At 59.9% G+C, this 21,799-nt stretch overlaps 1 protein-coding gene across 1 annotated transcript; it reads left to right on the forward strand.

Annotated features, from left to right (window-relative positions):
• The first annotated feature begins 7,225 nt into the window (after positions 1–7,225).
• Positions 7,226–21,779, forward strand: SYNPO (synaptopodin). The gene is made up of 3 exons (XM_066329158.1): positions 7,226–7,986; positions 16,578–18,493; positions 19,807–21,779. Exons 1-3 carry the CDS (start codon positions 7,512–7,514, stop codon positions 20,572–20,574), a joined length of 3,159 nt encoding a protein of 1,052 aa, XP_066185255.1. The 5' UTR covers positions 7,226–7,511; the 3' UTR covers positions 20,575–21,779.
• The last annotated feature ends 20 nt before the right edge of the window (positions 21,780–21,799 follow it).

Here is a 21,799-nt window from a genome sequence, read left to right on the forward strand (position 1 = left end):
AAGAGGTGAGCGCGGCGAGTGCGAGCATCCCTGGGCTCACCGGAGGTGCCCTGGGCTCCGCGGCCATCGCAGCGGGATGTTGGCTGGGCATGGCTCTCGGTTACCGTGGGGACAGAGCGGTGTCACGGGGGACGAACAGGGCATCCTCCACCATGGAGGGCGCTCCCGGCAGAGCGGAGGGTGGAGGTGGGCTTCCCTGGAGTGCTTTCCTCGCCGTGGGTGTCTCCTGGCTCCTCTGTCCTGCCCAGGATGAGGTGCCCCGCTGCCAGCATCCAGCCAGTGCTTGGCTGGGTGAACTGGGCTCTGGAAGAGGGAGCAGCCCTTTTCCCCAGGACCCTCCGGAGGTATTGGGGAAAGGATGAGCTGTGGGCAGGAGAACGGAGGGGGGGAAGAAGAGGCAAGGGAACAACGGCCAGGGGACTTGAGGGCAGCAAAACCAGCTCTGTGCCCTGGGGGGACCCTGGAACCTCAGTGGTGTCCCAGCCCTTCCTTGTGGTCAGACTCCTAGAGTTTCATGGGATTTGGCTCCAGCAGCTCCTAGGGCTGCCACCACAGGTCCCCCGGGCTCCTGAAGGGGTTAAGAGAGGAGAGGAAAAGCAGAGAAAGAAAAACAGAGTGTTGGGAGAGAGCAGCTCGGTCAGGGGCTGTTTGCACTGGCTTGGATGTGTCCTCAGCATGTTTATTCCTACTGCACAAGCGGTTCTGCCAGAAGGAGAGCCAGGCTGCTGAGCACACACACACAGCCCCATCTCAAAATGTTTGGGGACCCCTCTGAGTAGCGAAGTGGTGGTCATGCCCTGGCTTCAGGGACCCCCAGAGCCCTGGCAAGCAGCAGAGCTGCTCTCCTGCCTCCCTGGGCTGGCCGGGCTCTCAGCCTTGGGCGAGCTAGATGGGAAAGGACCTCATGTCCCAAGGCCACCAGCCTGCTGTGCTGCTGGGGCCAAGGCCTGGGAATGGGCATGTGCTGGGGTTTGGCTGCTTTCCTGGTCTGGAAAGAAAACACTCCCTTCCCCGGGATGCTCTTTGTTTCCCATGGACAGACCCGAGCGCTGCCCGTGGGGCTCTGAGGGGCCAAACCCTGTACTTGTGTGCACTCTGTCACTGAGCTGTTAAAATCTCCTTTATTCTGGTCCTGGCAGTTCCCAGGCTGTGTGCACCCATCTCTACTCTCGGTTCCCATTCTGCCTCCCTGAGATCAGAGCTGGGGGCCAAACACTGGCCAGGGATGCAAGTTTGAGTGGCAGCAGGGAGCTGCTCCCAGTTTCTTAGCAGCACATTTCTGTTTTTCAGGGAGTTTTAGGGCTTCAGGGATGCCTGGAGGTGATGGTGGGGGGGGTCACAGTGGGGAAGACAGAGCTGCTGGGCTCAGCAAACCTTGGCTGAGCTGTCAGGTCTGCTACTGACCTTGGATCTCTGCACTGGCAGGTCGTGTCCCTTGACCCTGACAGCCCCAGGTCACAGCCCCTCATTTGTCTGTTCAGAAGGACCTGGACAGGGTTGTGACAATGTCAAACATGGCTGTGAAATCCAGCAGTGGCTGTGCCTGCCCCAGGATTACCCAAGGTAATTACCTGGGAAATTTTGCAGCCTGGTTTAGACCCTGGGGAGTTGAGATGCTCAGACCGTCAGTTGTCCCAGCTCAGGCAGCCCTGAATGCTCAGAGGTGGTTTAAACTGGATTTTCAAGCCCCTGTGGGGTTTTCTGCTTAGCTGCTGTCTTGTGCTTTGTATCTGCTGAAGCTGAGCTCCCTGGGGCCAGCCAGGCTGCAGGATGAGCCGTAACTCCACTGCCAGAAAGTTCATCCCACTCATCTCGTGGCTGTGGGATGAGTTCCAACCCCACTGCAGGGTGAACCCCAACCCCACTGCAGAGGCTGCCCTGTCCTCCCCACTCAACATGGTTTTTGGCAGGACCCCCAAGAGGCATCTGATATCCAGGGGTGACCCCATCCCCACAGTGCTCGCCTCCAGGAGCAGGATTTTGTTTAGTGACAGTTCCTTCATTCCTCTCCCAGGAAATGTGCATTGGTATTGCTTGGGAAATGCGTGAAGGCGCCACTGTGCCAGCCCGCCCTCCCTTCTCTCCTTCTGGCAGCTGCTGCTGGAGCTCTGAGGGGAATTTTGGGCGTGGGACCTGCTGTGCCAGAGAGCCAGTGGCTGCACAGCCGGGATGTTCCTGCAGGATGGGTGAGGAAGGTGAGCTGCCCCGGGCAGACAGGGATGTGTGGAGCCAAAAGCTGCCAGAACCAGGCTTGCCAATCCAGCTCACTTCACAGCAGGACTGGTGTCAGTCCTGGAGACAGCTGTGCCACGCTGACCAGAGCTTGATTTTTCAGTCCATCTTCTCTCTTGGATCTTTCTGGTTTTTACATTTCATTTGAAATTTGAAAAGATCGAGCTGCAGTTTCATCCCTGGCTTCCTGTAGTGACCTGCCGTGGCTCCAGCTGACCATCCTCTGTCCCACAGCAGCAGGGGCCAGAGGTCCCTGAGGATGGTCACCCCCCCCGGTGACACCTTGGGCTTGCAACAGGCTGAGCTGGTGGGACGTGGCAAACCTGGTACTTCGCTCCCCAAAACCGCACTGAGGAGGGCTTGAGGCAACTGTAAGAGCCAGACTGGGGTTGTCCTCATTCCCTGGAATGCAGCAGCTGGAGCTGGGGTCAGGGTTCAAGCTGAGCAAAGGGCAGAACAGGCTGGGACCTGCCCTGCGTGGGGCTGTCATGCAGCCAGGGCATGGGCAGCTCCCAGGATTGTCTGGTTGGGACCCTCAGGTCAGGTGGGCCCCTTAGGGATGACAGGAAGGGGTAGATTCACTTCTGAACCCAGCCAGGAGGGCAGAGCAGGATCAGTGTTGCTTGGCTGGGGTGCACACACTGATGTTTGATGGTTGCAAATCCCCGTGGAGCATCGGGGCTTCTTGGAGATGGGGGCTGGAACATGGGCTGAGCAGTGGGAGTAGCGGGGTGGGGGTGCTGAGCACCAAAACATCATCAAAACCCCCATGGCAACAGGGGGTGGCAGAGTGGGGCAAACACTTTCCGGGGCTGGGCTGGCTGTGCCAGGGCACAAAATACATTTCACCCTGAGTCCAGCCCAGCCTGCACCGTGCTGCCCTCCAAGGGGCCAGCATCCCTTTCCTCAGCTCCCCATCCTGCTCCCCAGCCCTCCTCAGTGCCTGGGAGTCTCTGCTGCCAGCGGAGCTGCCCAGGGAGAGCTGCACTCCTCCCTGAGCCCGGGGGGACAAGCCCAGGGCTGGCGTGAGGAGCCGTGCAGCAGTTCAGAGGGATACGAACAGCCCACATCCAGCCCTTCCTTCCAGCGTGGGGTGGAGAAGGAGGGGACATGGTCCAGCTGGCCGGGATGCCGCTGTCATCCTCCTCCTCCTTTGCTTTGCTCACTGCTTAATCACCACCGCTCCCCCGGCGCCCCGCAGCCCCCGTGCCCATCCCCAGCGTTCCTCCTGCTGCCGCTCCCCACAGCTGTGGGCACGGAATGAGGGCACAGGGCACCCACCTGCCGGGACCGGCAGCCCGTGTCCCCACAGGCAGCCTGGGCTGCTGGGGACCGCAGGGGTTGCACGGGGACAGGCATTCAGGAATGTGGTTTTTTCCATCCCGGTTTCCGTCAAGGTAGTAAATCAGCGCTGCAAAAGGCTTTTGTTTTCCCCTGCACGCTGCGGGCTGCTGTGCCTGCCAGCCCCGGCCTCGCCTGCAGGAGCCGGGATGTAGCCATCCCTGTCCACACTCTCAGATCTGGCTCCGCACGGAGCAGGCATCCCTTCTCATGCCAAGGGAAGCGATCACATCCATCCCGCTTTCTTTGCGCCCCTTCCCTGAGCACCGGACCCTGTCAGGGAGGGCTTCCCTGCCTCCATTCTGCACAGCGGTGTCCCTCCTGTGGCCATCCCCTTCTGGCCATGAGCAGAAGCTCTCCCGTGGAGAAATTTCGGGGTGGCACAAGTGTCACCACACTGCCCCCAGCCCTGCAGGGCTTTGGGGTCCAGCACTGGGCTCCTCGTGAAGGGAGATCACCCCACAGGCATCGGCTTCCCCCAGCACACAGCTCAGCCGTCCTGGCCAGGTACCCGGGGAGCTGGGAGGGGTGTTGGATTGCAGCAGACTGGAGAGTGTCCGTGCACAGGGCAGCCAAATGCTGCCGGCTGACAGCCGAGGTGTCTCCGGTATCAGCCGCGAGGGCAGCGCTGCCTTACACAAACACAGGGATGTGGGGCTGCCCTCGGGGGATGCAGCCAGCCGGGCTCCTCGCCTGGACTGCCCCTGAGGGAAAGGGCCACGGGAAAAAGGCACCACGTGGGGAAGGAAGGTGCCCAGCTCCCCTGAGGGGACATTCAGCTGCTGGCACAGCGGAGGTGTAAAGCTCCCCAGATGTATATACATTGCGGCTGGGCTATTTTGGAAAGCACCGGGCTGATCTTGTGACTGGAGCTGGGGACTGCAAGTCTGGGCAGTAGGGTCCTGCCTGAGTGACAGCGACTCGCTGCCTGACCCGGGAAACCCGAGAGCCCCGCTGTGCTGGGGACGGCTTTCGCACCCCTTCTCGCCTTGTTTTGTGGTGATGAAAACCCAGCGTGGGGCAGGGATGTGGCTGAGAACAACACGGGAAAGCGGGGACAGAGCCAAAGGTTGGGTGGGAATCTGCTCTCTCCGCTTCATGGCACTCCCGTGGCTGGGTCACTCGCGGTCCCCAGGGCTGTCCTAGAGGTGGCCCCCATTTTTTTACAGCTGTGCCACCTCCTGCCCCTGTGCTGTGTCCGGGACAGACCAGCCCAGGCACTGCAGACCCCCAGCCGAGTGCCGGGAGCAGATGGAGACCACGACTTTCTGCAGACCCCGTCTCCCCCGGGCTCAGCAGCCTGAATGCCAGCAACGCCTGCCAAAAATATTTGTGTGGGACGTGGAAAGTTAACTTTAGTTTTCCTTTTTTCAATAGCGAGGGGGGAGGAGGGTGACAGGGTGTGAGAAAGGCAGGTGGGGGGGCTGTGCATCACTCGCCAGCGAGTGGGCAGGAAGAGGAGTTGAGCAAAAGGTCTCTTTGCTGCCAGATTTCAGCACTTTGTGAATTGAAGGATTTGTTGTTGTTGTTGTTCGTTTTTTTTATTCCCTCCCCAGCACCATTTTGCAGCTTCTCGTAGGGACTTGTTGCCATCAGGAAGGGTGAGGAGCCTCTCAGATGGGCACGGTGAGCAGCTGCTTCTGAGGACTGTGAGTTGGGCATTGGTGCCCAGTTTGGGCATCCTCTAGAGCTGCACCCCTGAAATGCTGCCTGAAATGACCCTTTATAAGTAAATAGAGAGAAATAAATATCTTTTTACAGCTTCTGTTTGCAGGTGGGGGCTATCTCGGCCTGCTTTCTGGCTGGTGTTGCTGCTTGTTATCGCCAGTGCCGTGATGCACCCGAGGCACATGCACACATCCTACCTGACTGGTATTCCAAGAGATGGGATCAGCCCAGCGGCTTTTGCTAGCGATCCATGGTACTCATAAATGTTCCCCTCCCGTGCTGCTGGTAGAGCCCAGGAGCTGTGTCCCCGGGGAAGGAGGCTGCTCTCCGTGTCTCCCCCACCTCCGTGCCGGGCCCAGACTGCCCCCAGCGAGGCAGCAGATGCCTGACTCGGTATTTCGGTGCTGTGGGCGGCCCCGTGCCAGCAGTGTGTCCTCAGGGAACACCACTGCTCGGGTCTCACCAAGGAAGGGTTTGCCTGGGGAACACCGTGGGCGTCACTCCCAGGAGATGCCCGTGTGTGGAAAGCGCTCCTGAATGGAAGGGGGCGGTTCTAGGAGATGGTTCCCAGGGAGGTACCAGCTCCCCCAGCAAATTGTCCAGGCAGATCCAGTGTAGGATGGACATGAGCTGTACAGCCCCAGAAACCTGCTCCCTAGAGGCAGGGTGAGGGAATGGGAGTGGGGAGATGCAGATCCATCCTGAGAGGTTCCCCGCCAACCCAGGCTGGGCTGGGGCTACTTTATTTTTTGTCCTCATTTGAGGTAAGCGAGCTCCAACAACTTGCCATATTTCTAAGGAAAGATGTGGGTGGCTTCCTGTAACTATTGAGCCCTCAAATTACGTAAAGAGGAGGGTGAAATTTCTTTTTCAGAGAGAAACATTGGCATTTTCTCCTCAGGTTCTCTTTGCAAATCTGTGCTGAATAATTGCAGCAGAGAGAGGCAGGGGGAACGACTTTAGAAGGGGCAGAAGATTTCCGTTGGGCGTTCTCCAAAAAATGCAGCCTTGTGTTTGGGAAATGCTCGAGCGCCTGCTTTCTAATCTGCCTTCTTTTCCAAAATAACCTTGCTAAGGACAGGAAAAGATTTGCAGGGAAGCTGTGAGCCTTGAGGAAGCTGTAGGATTCCTGCCAGAACTGAACCTGCGATACTGACATGGTGCTTTTTCTTATTTCACTAAAAAAACCTCGCAATGACTCAGGGAGGGGTTTGGGAGGGGCACAACCCCCTTTTCCTCCTCAGCTGGCTGTTAGGGTGGGAAATCCATCAGGGTCCAAGTGCCATGGGTGCTGTGGGTCTCCCAGGAGGCTCTTCCCCAGGACCAGCCTTGCTGTGAGCAGGGCTGGGTGATGCTGTACCAGTGAAGGACTCACAGGAATTTCCGTACACTATAACCCATATCCTGTCCTGGGAGTGATGACATCCCCCTCTCCCAGCTGATAACTGGTCTGTGTTGGTGTGTGGATTCATCATCCCGACAGGATTTATGCTTGGCAGGAGGGAAGTGGGTCTGTCTGCGCTTGTCCTGACGCCACATGAGTCACTCAATGGTTAAACACAGTTTAGCTGGATGCTGGAATTTTTCCTTTTTTGTTCCTGATGACCCTGAGCAACATCCTCAGGGATTTGCTTCTTTGCTGAACACTCCCAGCTCTAGACCAGTGATGCCCCAGCTCCATCATGGACAGGGGTACCCACAGCCTCACCTGGGCTGACAAGGGCAGGGCAGCTGGGCACAGGAAAGCCACGGGGGCTGTCCCCAGGGTGAGGATGGACGGATGAGGGTGCTGGGCTGGGGAGCACGGGGTTGGGACATTTCCAAATGGACTTGGCATCTCAGGAGGTCCTTCCTCATGGGAAGTGGTGCTGGAGCTGGAATTCAGGCTTGGGTTGTCAGGAGCTGCTCTGGTATCTGTGGCCATAGGAAATCAGTGCAAGCACAAGCATCCTCAATGCTCCTCCTTCCCTTTACACAGGTCTTTGGATGCTGGTCCTCTGCCTGAAAAAGACAAATTCCTGCAAAATCCTCCTTGGTGGCTTGCCTCCTCTGGACACATCTCTCTGTCTGAGTCTCCAAAACCTGCCTGCTCCAGTGGCATTGTGCCTGGGCTTCTCACCTGCAGGAGCAGTAAAGCTGAGCTCGTGCCTGGAGCGTGGCTGCCCTCCCTCTCATGCTGCCCATGCTCTGAGGGAGGATCCATCCCCCCAGCCATGCAGAGATGTTTGGAAAGGCCGTGGAGTGCCACTGAAAGAAATCAGTGAAGAAAGATGCTGAGGACAAGGCTCCAGCAGTTCTGCCTCCACCCCCAGCCCAGCTGCCCTATGCCCGGAGAGGCTGAGCAGCCCCCCCGTGTCTGTGGGACAGCCAAGGGGGACACTGAGGGGGACAGTGGCTGTTGGCAGAAGAGGGGGAGCAGAGAGGGGCAGAGCTGCCATCAGCTCTGGGATGCTCCAGCCTCTGACCCGGGCAAGCAGGAGGCACGGACAGGACTGCTGGGAGAGAAATCAAGTGAGAACTGCCAGAGGGACCCCAGGGGGCTCAGTGGGGATGCACCACAACCCCCATTGAATGGCAGCAGCCTGGCCTTGGCAGACGAGCCTGCAGCCCCCACCAAGTGCCCTGGCTCTGCCCCAGATCTGCTCCCTGCAGCAGACAGGCCCACGGGCAACCCCAGCCAGGAGTGGAAAGTGGTGAAGATCCAACGGGTCCTCATCAACCCTGACTTTGAGCCAAGGAAAACAGGTAAGAGAAACCCGCTTTGGCCACTGTCCTCCTCAGAAAGGCACTACTGTGCTCCTGGTGAGAACACCCAGCTCTTCCCAGATCAGGACTTCCCCTGGGTTAGAGGTCCCAGGCTTCCAGCAGGGCTGCTGGGACTAATTTAGCTTGAGATGATCTCTCTGGCCTTAAAAATAAGGAGGAATCTGTGGCTTTTCTCGGGAGGGGGGTGGGAAGGCAGCAGGCGGGTTCCTGCTGTCTCCAGGAACTCAGCCCATCCCTAAGCCGGGCATGAAGAGGACGGACTTCCCAGCCCTCACCCTGGCCATGGGGCTTGGTGGGATCCTGCCCAAGAGTGATCAGGACCAGCTCCTGTGGCACTGTCTGGGACAGGGCCACCTCTCCTCCATTGATTGGGGATGGCCAAGGATCCCTCGCATGGCTTTGGGCCATTTTTGTAAGCCCTTGGTTTAAAAACTAAGTGCTTTATTTCAGGCTGGTTGGTTCCTACAACGCTCTCTGCCATCACCTCACTTCCCATGCCACAGCTATTCCTCTCCACCCATGACTGTCCCTTCAGCCACAGTGACACAAATACAGCTTCACGTCTAGAGTTACTAGGGCTGCTGCCATGCCTGGACTGCCCCACCTCCCCGTGGGAGATGCTTCTACAGAACCCATCCTCTTACAGACATCAGACCCATTTTTAAACCCTTTTCCCACCCTCCTTTCTATTTTGCTCCTGCCCAGCTGTTATCTCAGCTGCCACGCAGCGCCGAGGCAGGTGTGTCCCTGTCCCCACGGGATGACGTTATCGGATGCTGCTGCTCAGCTCAGAGCCTGCTTTTCCCAAGGCAACCCCCAGGACTGGGGGGGATGGGGTGGGACCCACCGGGGATGCTTGACACAAACCCGGTGTCCAGAATCCACTCCCTGCCTTTTTGCAGTGTCAGACCTCCTCAAAACCAGCGGCTCCTGGATGGGACACAGGCTGGGAAGCTCAGCCAAGCCCTTTGGCTCACAGCTGCCTCAGGAGCATCGTGTTTCAGGGCTCAGCACACAAACCAGATGGACCCAAATAGTCTTCCCATTTCTCACTGCTCCAGGATGGCAGATCTGCGGTGGGGAAAGGTCAGGCCTGACTCTGTCCAGGCTCAGCATTTTCCTAATCCGTGCCGCCATCCAGCACTTTTGCTGCCAGCCTGGAATTTTAAAGTAACTCAACAGGTTTGTTGGAAAGAGTTTGTCTGTCCCGTTTCCTCCCCCTCCAAGTGAGATCACCACCAGCCACTGCCTGCAGGACCCGTCAGACTTTCCAGAGCCTCCAGGCAGGATGTCACTGAGGGTCCTGAGAGCTGGGAGCAGCTCGGGGACCTTGCAAAGAGCCTGCAGGTTTGGGAAAGAGAGGTTTGGTTCAGAGCAGGTGAGAGGAAAGGGCAGGTACCCTCCCAAGTGGCACAAGGGCTGTTCCTGCAACAGGCTGTTTGCAGGAGCATCCCTGGGAGATGTCAGGGATTTGCTTCTCTGCTCTTTCCCTGTCTGGGGCTACAGGAACTCCCATCTCTTCCAGCTTCTTCAGGAGAAGAGGGTGCATCCATCCACACCCAGAATGGTGCAGGGCTGGCCCTGGGAGCCAGGAGCCAAACAGGTGCCCCACCTTGAGCTGTGTGGACCCACCTAGGCGGGTGCCAGGTGCCCCTTTGGTCCCCATCCAGCAGCCCAAGGCCAGGCTGGCTGCTCTAAAATATCCTGCACGGCAGCCCGGGCTGGTTGGCACCTCTCAGGGCAGGCTGGCGAGAGCAGGAGCCCCGGGTAGAGGCAGAGGCTGGGAGATGGAGGAGGCAGGACAGGTTTCTCTGTCTGGTGTGCAAATACACAGAAGGTTTTGCTCCCTGGAGGCTGCAGAGCCAGCGCCAGGCTCCCTCAAAAACCAGGAAAGCACAAAAAAGCACAGAGGGGCAGGAAGAAAGGAAATTAGAAAGGCAAAATATCAAGCCAAGAGCTCATCCTGAGGTGTGGACAGGCATGGGAAGGGAGTGAGGCCGGTGTCACCCGCAGCCAGGGAGCTCTGCAGCCCCAGCTGGGGGGTGGAGGTGGGAGGTGATGCCGGCTCCCCAGGGATCATTTGCCCAGTGCTGCCTCTCCAGGGATCATTTTGCCCAAGACTGTGGTTCTCTTGTGACTGGGAGCAGACCACCCCTGGCAGAGGGGATTCAGTGCTCTTTCCAGGAGGTCCCCAGAGCAGTGACACAGGTGCTGGATTTTTGTCTCCAGATTTTTGCCTCCCTTTAAGTGCCTCAAAACTTCAGGCACTGGGGAAACCTGCGGAAAGGGGAGGCCCCCCACGCTCAGCAGCATCTGAAACGTAAGGTGCTGCAGCAGGAGGAGGGAAAAAGGGTGAAGGGCTGGGTAAGAGGGTGTCCCAGGATAGGTAAGAGGATGCTCAGGACTGTTAAGGGGAATGTGCAGGACTGGGAGAGAGGGATGCCCCAGAATGGGAAAAGGCGATGCCCCCGACTGGGAAGGGGATGCGGGAGCTGGGTAAGGGGACATCCCGGGCTGGGGAAGGGGATGTCCAGGCTTCTCCCCTCTCGGAGCGGGCTCAGGGCGGACCCAGCCGGGACGAGAAGCTGCGGAGAAGGAGCATCGGGGGTGGCAGGGCGGCTGCCAGAGTCGCCGGGCGGAGGGGGACCCGTCCCGTCCGGTCGGTCGGTGTGTCGGGGCGGGCAGGGGCAGGGGCAGTGCCGGCGGGACCCGCCACTCCCCGGCCGCGGCCCCCGCCCGCCGCCCCCCCGGGCCCGCTCCGAGGGCGGAGCTGCCGCAACTTTCCTGCCCGCCGCCTCCTCCCCGGTGCAGTCGGGCTGCGCGGGGAGGCGGCACCGGCGCCCGGCACCGCGGGTACGGTCGGGCTGGAGGGGTACGGGGACAGGGACCGGGGGGCTGCGGGCGGGGGCCGGTGCAGAAGGGACGGGGGAAGGAGGTCGTGTGGGCACGCAGAGGGGAGCGCAGAGGGGGCGTTGGGATCTGGGAGTGTCCGGGGTGCCGGGGGATGGCAGCGCGCAGGGGGTGCAGAGGGGTCCAAGGGCCGGGGGGCCGGGAGTGCGTGCCCAGAAGCGCCGTGGGTGCGATGGTGGGCGAAGGGTGGGCGATGGAGGGCACACAGCAGGAGCTGAGCGGGGTTTATCTCCAGGAATGAGCGGGGCAGGTGTCGGTTCTCTCTGCCGGCACCCGGCTGTCCGATGTGGGGCGTGGGAGGCACAGCGAGGACACACGGCGGGGACGTGGAGGGGCGCGGGGGTCCTCCTCGGGGCTCGCAGGATCGCACCTCGCAGCTCTGCAGAACGGCTTCCCAGGCGATGTCCCCTGTCCCCTGCGTCAGGGACATGACCTCCCCTGGCCATGCCACCCATGCTGGGTTCACGAGGTCTGTCCCTCGGCTTGGCAGCCAGCAGGATGGATCCCTTACGGATTGTGCAAGGGATAGGCAAAGGCTGTCGTTCCGCTGCCCTCCCCGCTCTGCCCACCCCACAGGGACACTCCGAGCCATTTGACCTTCTCTCGCCAGGCCAGCGCCGCTGGCTCGGGGCACAGCCCTGCAGGGGCTGTTCCCGGGACCTTGCAGCCCGGGATGGGCCGCAGCGAGTTCCAGCAGCTTTGGGCACAAGGGGGCTGGGACGCACTTTCCAAGCAGGATGGAGTCCCCGTGGTACCCGGCCGTGGGACGGGCTGGTTCTGCTGCCTTCGGGGTGGATGGGTGGCAGGGCTGCCTGGGGGAAGTCTGCCCAGCTCTAGTCGCCTTTTCCAAAGAAAAAAGTTGATTTTAGCCAGCTGGGGATGGTGCTGCCTCCACCTGTGTGGTGGCAACAGCTTCCTTTTGCCCAGTGTGGACACCTGTGGGGCTGGGGCTGCTCACTGCATTCTCCTGGGAACTAGGGATGGGCAGGGGCAGACAGCCCCCACTCGAACTTAATCCCCACCACCCCCTTCTCCTCCCCCTGTGTGGGAATTGGGTGCCCCAGGACTTGTTGCTTGGAGACTGTGGGGCTGTTTCAGCAGGATTTGGGTGCTGAGTGCCGGGCACGGCTGTGAGCCGGGGGGAGTGTGGGGAGGCAAACAGCTCCAAATCCAGCAAAGCCCCTGCGAATAGAGCACGGGGAAAACTTGCAAGCGCAACAAATTCTCTCACTGTGCCACATTTTGTCACTGGCAAAATGGCCTGTGTGGAGAGGCCCAGCACAGAGAGTCTGCCAGGCTGGTGAGGTTGATCCCACCACAGCACCCACCACTTGAGCCGGATCTTTTTGGAGCTGCAGGGCCAGCATGGATAAGAACTTCATGGAGGTTTCGTATCTGGGGCATAGTGGCATTGGAAGCTGGGAATGAGGCAGAAAATTGTCATCCCTCTATCCATATGTTTGAATCATATCCGTTTCTAGCTAGCTCAGCTGCCTGTCTGTGCTACCCTCCGTGTTTTCCTAGCTGCAGATTATTTGGGATAACTGGGAGCTGGAGGGAAATGTGTGCACAGGCTTAAATGTGTGTGAGTTGGTACGCGTTGCAAAAAATCCTGCACAGCTGTAGCTGGGGCAAGGGGCCAGCATAGCGCTCTGCCAAAAAACCTGCTTACATTTCTTCAGTGTCCAAAGTCCTCAATGTTTGGGTGAAAACACTGGATCTCTTCTCCCCAGCACTGCCTGGCTGCGGATGTGCTCTGGGGTTTGTGTCAGGTGGCAGAGAGCATGTCCCTCTGGAAATGGAGTTGGTCTTGGTTTCAATCTTGGTTGTGCCAATGGGATTTTGCCAGCAAGAGGCACCATTTGGGTTGATCAGAGAAGTTGAAGAGATGTTTGGAAATGGGGAAAAGTGCCTGCTGGTTATGGCTACTGGGTGCTCTGTCTGGAGCTAGTCTGGCAGGACACCTTGAGCATGGCCAAGCTGGGCTGCAGCACCAGGATGGCTGAGCATCCAAACTTGCAACAGGCCAGGGACAGAGCCCAAACTGAAGACTTTGGAGTCATCTGCCAGCTCTGACTCTAAGACTTCATATGACCAGTTGCAGCCTGCAGGTCCCATTAGGATTTGGGCACCTCTTGTCTTCTGCATACAAGAACTTCTCACCAGGCACAGCTTCCAAGTCACTATTTTCCTTCCTGTGACATCCCAGCCCAAGACCATCAACTTTCACTGAATCTGTCAGTGAAACTTGAATTTCAGCACAACTGCAATTAAGGGCTGACTGTTCATCCCATTTCAGCTCTTGGAGTCTGTCTTAGGGCAGGGTAGGTCACAAGCCATGTCTGATACATCCTTCACCTTCATTTGGGGTCAGATGGTGATTCCAGCCTTTTCTGGCTGGACTTCAGACATCCTGCTTTAACACCCTTCAGGGGGATCCATCCTTTGCATGGAAAGCTGAGATGGAAGGAATTTTTTTCCCCCATCTGTCCAGGAAGTGAGAGCAACAAAAATGCCTTTCATCACCTTCGTCATCCTCGCTCTGGAGGAGAGAGCACTGTACATGCCGTGGGAAGGATGACTGGCAGCTTGGCAAGAAGCTGTTCAGCCCTGCACTTGGGGGATGTTCAGGAAGTCACCCCTGGAGCAACGGAAAACCTACAGAGCAAGTGCCTAGATAAATATATAGATAGAGATCTATAGGTTTCTGTGGCCAGAGCTGAAATGTGTTAAACCAGAACAGCACTTGGAGCTGCTCATGTGTGCCAGGACTCTGGCAGTTCCGTGGGGCACAGGGTGCACAGGGAGAATGTCCTTCTCCAGCATCCCTGGAGTACAGGGGACCCAAGATGGGCCCAGTGAGGGCACAGGGCAGTGGAGGGGGTTGGTGGGGCTCATTGTCTTGGAAGAAGATGAAGAGGAGAGATGTTTGCTTCCTGAGGGACAGTGTCATGGCAAGCCAGAGTATGGTGTAGGAAGGCAGGCAGGAAGGAAGAGAGGAAGGAGAAGCTGTCACCCACTGGATTTTGGACTGGGCTCAGGATAATGGGTGGAAACCAGTTCCCACTGCCCTTGGACACAAGTAGTTTTATTTTTGCCTCCTCTCTGCACTACTTTGGCTGCCTCCAGCCCCACACCCCTTTTCCTTCTCCCCAGCACCTGAACATTCTCAGTGCATTCAGTCCCCTCCCGCCTGCTTGGGGCTGGGGAAAAGGACCAACTAGAGCCCACTCAGGGCTGCCGGCTGGCAGGGGATGGCAGGGAAGGATGATGGAATGTTCCCTGTGGCTGGGAGGGGAGTGTGTGGTGCAGAGACTGCCCCAGGTGGCTGAATACCTCCAGACACCATGGCAGATGGATAAAGGTTCTTGCACTGGGTAAATAGCCTCATCCCATGGCTCAGGCTGCAGCAATTTCCTCTGGACTGCCAGAGGCTTCAGCGCTCCTCATCTGTGTCATAAAAATCGGATGTGAAGAGCAATTCCTACCCTCGGCATCCCAAGTAGTACCCTGAGGGATTCATTTCCAGTGGACCCAGGTGGACCAGCCCAGGAATGGCTGGTGCTGGGTGGGCAGGGGTAGAGGGGCTTCTGGAAGAGTGCAGGGGATGGGTATGGATAGAAATGGAATCCAGGTAGGGGATTTTAGGTGGGGGAGTCCATCCTGCAGCACACCCTGGCCCAGAGTGATGCCCATGCCTGTGGCGGCAGCAAGGGATGGAGACACCCAGGGGCAAAATCCCGGTGGGCAGATCCCATTATTGATCCCGGCTACGTGGGAGCGCATCTGGCTGCTAGTCCAAGCAGGAACGGGCTGGCCAAGAGCTGAGTCATCCCTCCAGCACGGAGGAGAACCCCCAGGGCCCCTCGTTTGCTGTTAAAAGGCAGTAGCAAGAGCAAGAGGCTGCGAAATGGCTCCGCCGAGAGCTCGGCTTCTTAGGCAGCCCGGGCCTCCGAGGAAGCGGGGATGCTCCGCTCGGAGCACGAAACCCGCAGACATCTGGAGCCTGTGGCTTGTTTCTCAACGGCTCCTTGGCCGTGTTTCTCCTCCGTTTCGGAGATAAAGGCGGCAAGGGTGACCCCGCGGAGCGGGAGCCGCGGTGCTGGCCGCCCTCCAGCCAGCCCGGCCGGAGGAAACAGCGGCCCCGCTCTGTGCCGCCGCCAAAGCAAATAGAAACGGGGCGTCGAACAATGCTGGGCGAGAACCGGGGGGGACTGGCCGCCGGCGTCGCCGCTGCCGACGGGCTCTTCGTCTCCAGCAGAGTTTCCATTGGCATCTCTGTCTCCTCTGCCCCCTGCCCAGACAAAACCCTCCTGTCGGGCAGTCTGAAGACTTCATCCAGGGCATCCTGCACACCTCAGCCGTGTGCAAGGGCTTGCTGAGTGCTGAGGGAGGCAGGAGGGATGAAGGGTGAGGAAGAGGAGTTGCCCAGCTTCCAGCAGCCCTCCTGCTTACCGTGGGCTTGCTGGAAGGATTTGGCTTAGTCATCCATCCCTTTCCCTCGCTGGTAGGATGAGCCACCGCTGAAAATATCCTGGAAGACTCCCAAGCAGCACAGAAGGCAAGAAAATGAGGAACACATGAAGGAAGGGAAGACGGGAAGGGATGGGATGGGAAGGAAAGAGGAGCAGGGCTGGGAGCAGGCAGTCTTGGCCACCCACCTCCCTGCTGGGGCAGGAGCAGAGACCCATCAGAGCCGTCCTGGCAGTGCCTTTGGAGAGGGGCTGCACCCTTGCAGGGGGCGGGGGTGATGCTGATGGTCGGCGCTGGTGTCTGTGCCCAACAGTGACCTCAGGGGCAGGGTGGGGGACACTGCCCTTCCCACGGCTGCTTTCGGGGGGGCAGGCTCGTAGGAAATTGCTCACCCTGAGAAAATGAGTTCCCGGCAGCTCCACATCCTTTCGGTCTCAGGGAAGGGCTGGTGCCCTGACCTTTGTCCGGCACACGAGAAGCCCAGCGGCACTGGGCTGCTCGCCGCGGGGCTCTCGCCAGGCTTTTAGCACTTTGCTTTTAGCACTTGTGTTGAGTCCCGAGGCGTGAGGGTGGCTCCTCGCTGTGTCCGTGTCTGTGTCCAGCTGGGCAGGAGCTGCACAGCTTCTGTCGGCTGCTGCCATCTCGTGTTGCTCCATACATGAGTCGCCCACCAGGGCTGCACACCGTCCTTGCTGTGAGGTCGGGGTGGGTTGGCATCTTTCCGCTGTCCCCGGGTTTCTGTCCTGCCTGCTCGGGGCTGAGCACTCCAGGATTTGGGGCGAGGAGCTGGGGGGTAGACGCTGGCCCCTTCCCTCCCACTGCCTCTTTGAGCCGAAGTCATGTGAGCTGCAGCCAGCGACCTGCTTGGATGAATTCCTATGGTCAGCGTGGGTGAGCAGAACAAGCCGAAATACGGAGTGGGGTGGTGGAAACGTCCTGAGTGTCACTTGGTGTCCCCTGGGCCTTCCCATCTGTCCCAGCATCTTCGTGATGGGTGTGCCCGACCCCTGTTACCCCCACACTGTGCACCCCAGTCCCGGTGCACCTCTCCTGCCTTCTTCCACCTGCCAGAGAAAGAGCTGGGATGCCAGGGGTTACCTGGAGGAAGGGCTGCCAGTCCCGGCCGGGGATGACTGACACCCCACATCCCCACTGAGGACCCTAATCCCTGTCTCCCCTCTGCCCAGGTCTCTCCCGCAGCGCCAGCCTCTCGGAGAAGGAGCTGAAGGAGGCGAAGGCGCGGAGCCAGAGGATCGCAGCTCAGCTCACCACGGCTCCCGGTCCCAGCTCCAAGGGCGTCCTGCTCTTCCACCGGCGCAGGCAGCGCGTTGAGGGGCTCACGGGGGCCGGGCATGGCGGGGCGCTGCCGCTGAGCCCCGCGGCCCAGCCGCGCCCAGGGGCCATGGAGGAGAGCCAGGGCATGAAGCCGAAGCCCGACCAGCCTGCCGATCCAGGAGAAAGGATGCTGGCAAACGCCTCCCCGTGCCAGGAGCTCCCTGCTGAAGCCCAGCAGGTCCCGCTCAGCGTTTACCTGAAGGAGAACATGGCATCGGCCGCCACCAACGGCGTGCAGGAGCAGGCAGGCAGCGGGATGGAGAGAGGGGTGGAGGGGCTCGGAAATGGAGGAGCCCCTGCGGGGCTGAACGCTGCAGCTCTTGTCCTGCCACAGAGCCCCGAGGAGGGGAAGAATGTCAAGGTGCCCAGTGAGGTGCCCGGTGAGGTGCCTAGCGAGGTGCCCAGCGCGCCAGCGGGGACAGCCACAGGGATGGCGTCCCCCGCCGGGCAGCAGCAGAACGGGACACAGGGCCGGCAGTACTACGAGGTCCATCTCACCCTGGCCAAGCCTAAGCCTGTGAAGAACAGGACAGCCAGACCCTTCGGCACCCAGGCGGCCCCTGCCAGTGCCCCGCCGGCCGAGGAGCCCCCTGCCCCCGAGCTGCCCCCACCGCCGACCTATGCAGAGACCCTCAGCAGCCCCCCACCCCTCACCCGTGTCCGCTCGCCCCCTGCCTACTCGGCCCTGTACCCCACCCAGGAGCCGAAGATGCTGCCAGATCCCCTCCTGGGCTGCGGGGTGAGCGGACCAAACCCCTTGCCCAAAACAGGGATCCTGGAGGAGTCGGCTGCCCGGAGAGCCAGCAGAAAGTCCATGTTCACCTTCGTGGAGAAGCCGAAGCTGGGCCCCAACCCCGACCTGCTGGACCTGGTTCAGAGTGCAGACAGCAGGAAGAAGCAGAAGGAGCAGGGGGAGCCCAGTGCCGAGGATGAGCCCTTCGCCCTTGGGGCTGAAGCTGCGAACTTTGTTCCCAACAGTGCAGCCAGGGGTGTGCAACACCTCCCACCAGCTGAGGATGCTCCAGCATGGTCCTCCTGCCTCAAGTCTCCCACCATCCAGCCCAAGAAGAAGCCACAGCCCAGCCACATCCTCACTGAAGCGAGAGGGAAAGGGGCTGAGCTCTTTGCCCGCCGCCAATCCAGGATGGAGAAGTTCATCATTGAGGCCCCGTCCCAGCCTGAGCTGCTGCGGTCCCCATCGCCCACCATGTCCCTGCCTCCCTCCTGGAAGTATGACAACAATGCTTATCTGTCACCCATGGTCTCCAGACGCCCCTCCAAAAGTCCCTGCAGGCCCTCCAAAACCCCTCCTGCATCTCTGTATGGCAACAACCTAATGGAGAACGAGGTGTCCCAGAAGGAGCTGGAGATCTCCAAGCACCAGCCTTACCAGCTCCAGTCTTCTCTCTTCATCCTCTCCCCATCCAAGGGGCCAGCAAAGTCCATGCCCCAGGAGGTGCCCCCACCCAGACCCTCTCTTCCTGACTCCTACCCCTATCCTCAGCAAGTCTCCTGCCCGCCCTCTCCGTTGCCTCCTTCCCCGGTTTGGCATCCCCCCGTGATGCCCAGCGCCGGCCAGACCACTGCCAGCTCCTTCTCCAGTGCTGCCGGGGCTCTGCCCCTGCCTCACGACAGCCGTGCCAGTCCTGGAGCCCCGGCTGAGGTGCTGCTGGCCTCCCCGTGCCGCCTGCTGCCGCCCCGGGGAAAGGCAGGCTTCCAGGCGCCCCGGCCCTCCTACTCCACCAGGAATGCCGGCATCGAGCCGCAGGTGTGGAAACCTTCTTTTTACTACAAGTAGTGGTGGCAGAGAGAGAAACACAGGGGTGCTGGGCTGAATCCTCCCGAACTGCTCATAGGAGTGCCAAAAGTCAAACCAACCACAAGGGAAAAAAAAAAAAAAAAAAAAAAAAAAAAAAAAAAAAAAAAAAAAAAAAAAAAGGGAGGAAAGAAAAGACAATAGAAAAAATGTGGTTGTGAGGCTGCAGTGCTGGGACAGTGGGTGACAGGCGCTGCTGAGCCGCCGGTGCAACAGGAGCTGAGGAGTCCCGGGGAGGCAGCAGGAACTGGGCACAGAGCCTGCAGGATTCCCAAAGAGTCAGCAGGAGCCTGTCCCACAGGGCTGCTCTTGCTCTTCTCTCACCTGGAAACTGTATGGAGCATCACACCTCTGGCTCCCTCCTTTCCTCACCTCCAGCTTTTTCCAGCTCTCAGAGCTCTGCCTGCTCCTCTGCATCCCTCCTGTCCCGTGGCTCTTCTCAGCCTCCTACCAAAGCAAACCTGGAGGGGACACGCTGCCTTTCTGCCTCACTGTGCCTGCTCTTGGCTCTTCTGATGCTTCAGGATCTGTCCTCGTTTCCTTCCTCGCTGTGGAGGAAGAACTTCATCCCTCGGGGGATGCAGAGTCCAGTGGTGCTGGGCCTAGGGACACTGTGGGGTCCCTGTCCCTGCCTGGGCTCAGTGCTGGAGCTGGGGTGGGCAGTGCTGTGTGGCACGGCTGGAAGCAAGGATGTGCTGGGCTGAGGAGGGTGCCGAGGGCAGGGCTGCTGTGTGATGCCCAGCCCAAGGCTTGTCATCCAGCTGTGCCTCTGCCCGTGCCCTCTCGCCACTTTCCCCATGGTGCCAAGTTGCCTTTTGACTGTGCTTTATTTCTTCTGCATTTTTCTTTTTTCCCCTCTTTCTGAATACACTCTCTGCGCTGTCACACATGGCTCTTCTCTTTCCTGCCGTCTGGGGAGCAGTGCTGGGTGATGGATCCTGGGGCAGTGCAAGGGGGCTCCGAGCATCCCCCAGAGGGAGACTTTGCCAAGCTGCAGGTAGTGAGAGGTCCTGGCACATACCCTGGGCAAGGATGATTAACGGCAGGCTCAGCCTGCCCCGATCTCCTTGGTGGGCGAGGGGGTGCGGAGTCAAATGTGTTTTGGGGACCCTTTGCAGGGGTGTAACGCACGAGGAGACACCCCCAGCTGCTGTGGGGCTGTGCCAGCATGAACCTTACCTTGGCACCCTCCTGCCGCTGTACCCCTGCTCTGTCCCTTCGTCCCCCCGAGTGGGGTCACTAACCCGCTCTCTGTCCCTCTCCAGGACAGGCGCTCGTCCCTCCCTGCATCGCCCACCTGGACGCCCCGGCTGGCGCGGCGCCCGGGCAGCCTGGACGGCTGGGCCAGCCCTGCCTCTGTGCCCGAGCTGGACGAGGGACCCCCCACGTCCCCTCCGTGGAGCGAGAGGTCGCTGTCCCCGCTGCGGCAGGACGCGGACCCCCGGGCCAGCCGGCAGATGCAAGCGCGGCTCGCCAGGAACATCATCAACGCTGCCCGCAGGAAGAGCTCCTCTCCCAAAGCCGTGGGGCTGGAGAGCTGCCGGCCCTTCACCCCCATCTCTGCCGGCCCCCCCAGCCTGCCCCAGTCGCCCCGGCTGGGGCCAAGAGCGCCGGCACTGCAGGCTGCCAGCAGCGCGCTGGGGAGCCTGGGCAGCCCCTCGCCCACCCACAAGAGCCCCCTGCGATCGCCCCGGGCAGGCAGCCCCCAGTTCTGTGCCTCCCCCGGGATGCCCCGAGCCGCCTGGGCAGAGGGTCGCCGGCTCCTGCTGCCATCCAGCGCGAATTCCTGCCCCGTGCCCAGGCTGTCCCCCATCCCCAGGAGCCCCCTGCCATCCCCCGTGGTGGGCGGGCGGCCCACAGCCAAGCGTTGCACCTCCCGGTCCCCGACGGACTCGGACGTCTCCCTCGACTCCGAAGACTCGGGGACCAAGAGCCCGGGAATCCACAGCTTCAACCTCTGTCCCCGGGGCTGGACCAGCAGCCTGCGGCTGAAGACGGGGAGTCTGCCTTCAGGGGCTCCCTGCACCTCCTAGACAAGCCAGCCCCCGCCAAAAAGTCCTCTCCCTCGACCCTTTAGCCCGGGTGATGCCACCCGCTCACCTCCCACCGGGAACACGCCAACCCCCGGGGCTGAGGTCCCCAAAAAACAGTGTCCCTTCGGAGCTGCCACGGCCCCTCTGTGTGCCAGAGGGGTCAGGTGCCTCCCGCCCGCCATCCCATGGCCCCGCTCTATTTTTACACCCTAACCTTTCGGGGCAGGACTGCGTGGTCAGCAGGCAGGAGTAGGCAGAGTGGGGGAGCCGGGCACCCCATGGCAGTCCCTGCCTGCCAGCCAGCCCCATCCCGCACAGCCAGCATGGGAAGGGCTTGGTGGTCCCCGTGAGCCCTTGTCCCCAGCTCCCAGGTGTTATCCCGGGGTGTCACTGCAGCTCTGCTTCCCCGGGGTGGCACATCTGCTGTGGGTGGGCTGTATCGATTGGATGCCATGACCAGGCTCCCTCTCCCAGCCTCTAAATTTGGCTGGTGTCAACTGAAACCAGATTTTGGAGAGAAAAATTTAATTTTTAATTCCAGCCCCCAGTTCTTCACTGGCTTTTCTTTTTATTTTATACTTTTGACTCCTTTTCAAAGAAATTCTCCCAAAACTTTCTTTCCCTGGAGACCAAAAAGAGCCAAAGATATTTATTGCCATGTTAAGGGGACTGTTTACTGGTGCCCTCCCACCCTGCTCAGACCTAGAGGGACAGCCCCACCTTGTACCTGTCACTGTCCCCATACCCAAGTTCACCACATCCCCATTCCCACTCCGGTGGGATGGAGGCACACACAGGAACCATGGGTGCTGTGGCAGCCAGGACAGATGGGGAACTGTAGGGGCTGAAGGAAATGGTGGAAGTTGCAGAGGGTTTGAAGGAGGTGTTGGCACAGAAGGAGATTCTGAGAATGTCGGTGTCCCCACACCTTGGGGCCAGTGAGACTAGCACTGGAGAAGAGGTTGTGTTTGGGCTGCCAGGGCTCTAGCATGTTCCCATTCACAGAGCCTGTCACCCTTTCCCCAGGACACTGTTGAAGCCAGCCCATCCCTGCTCCCTGGAGTATCTCTACACTGCAGGCTGCCCCTCCTGGAACACAGCCCCCATTCCCAGGACACATTTCCCACCCTGGCTCCAGCAGCCACCACAACCTGCCTAACCACACCGCTGTATACCCAGTTCAGAAATAAACCGCCGTTATTCCACCCAGCCTGGCTCTCATCTG

Source organism: Sylvia atricapilla, chromosome 14 (assembly GCF_009819655.1).
Source record: "Sylvia atricapilla isolate bSylAtr1 chromosome 14, bSylAtr1.pri, whole genome shotgun sequence".
Taxonomy (NCBI): Eukaryota; Metazoa; Chordata; class Aves; order Passeriformes; family Sylviidae; genus Sylvia; species Sylvia atricapilla.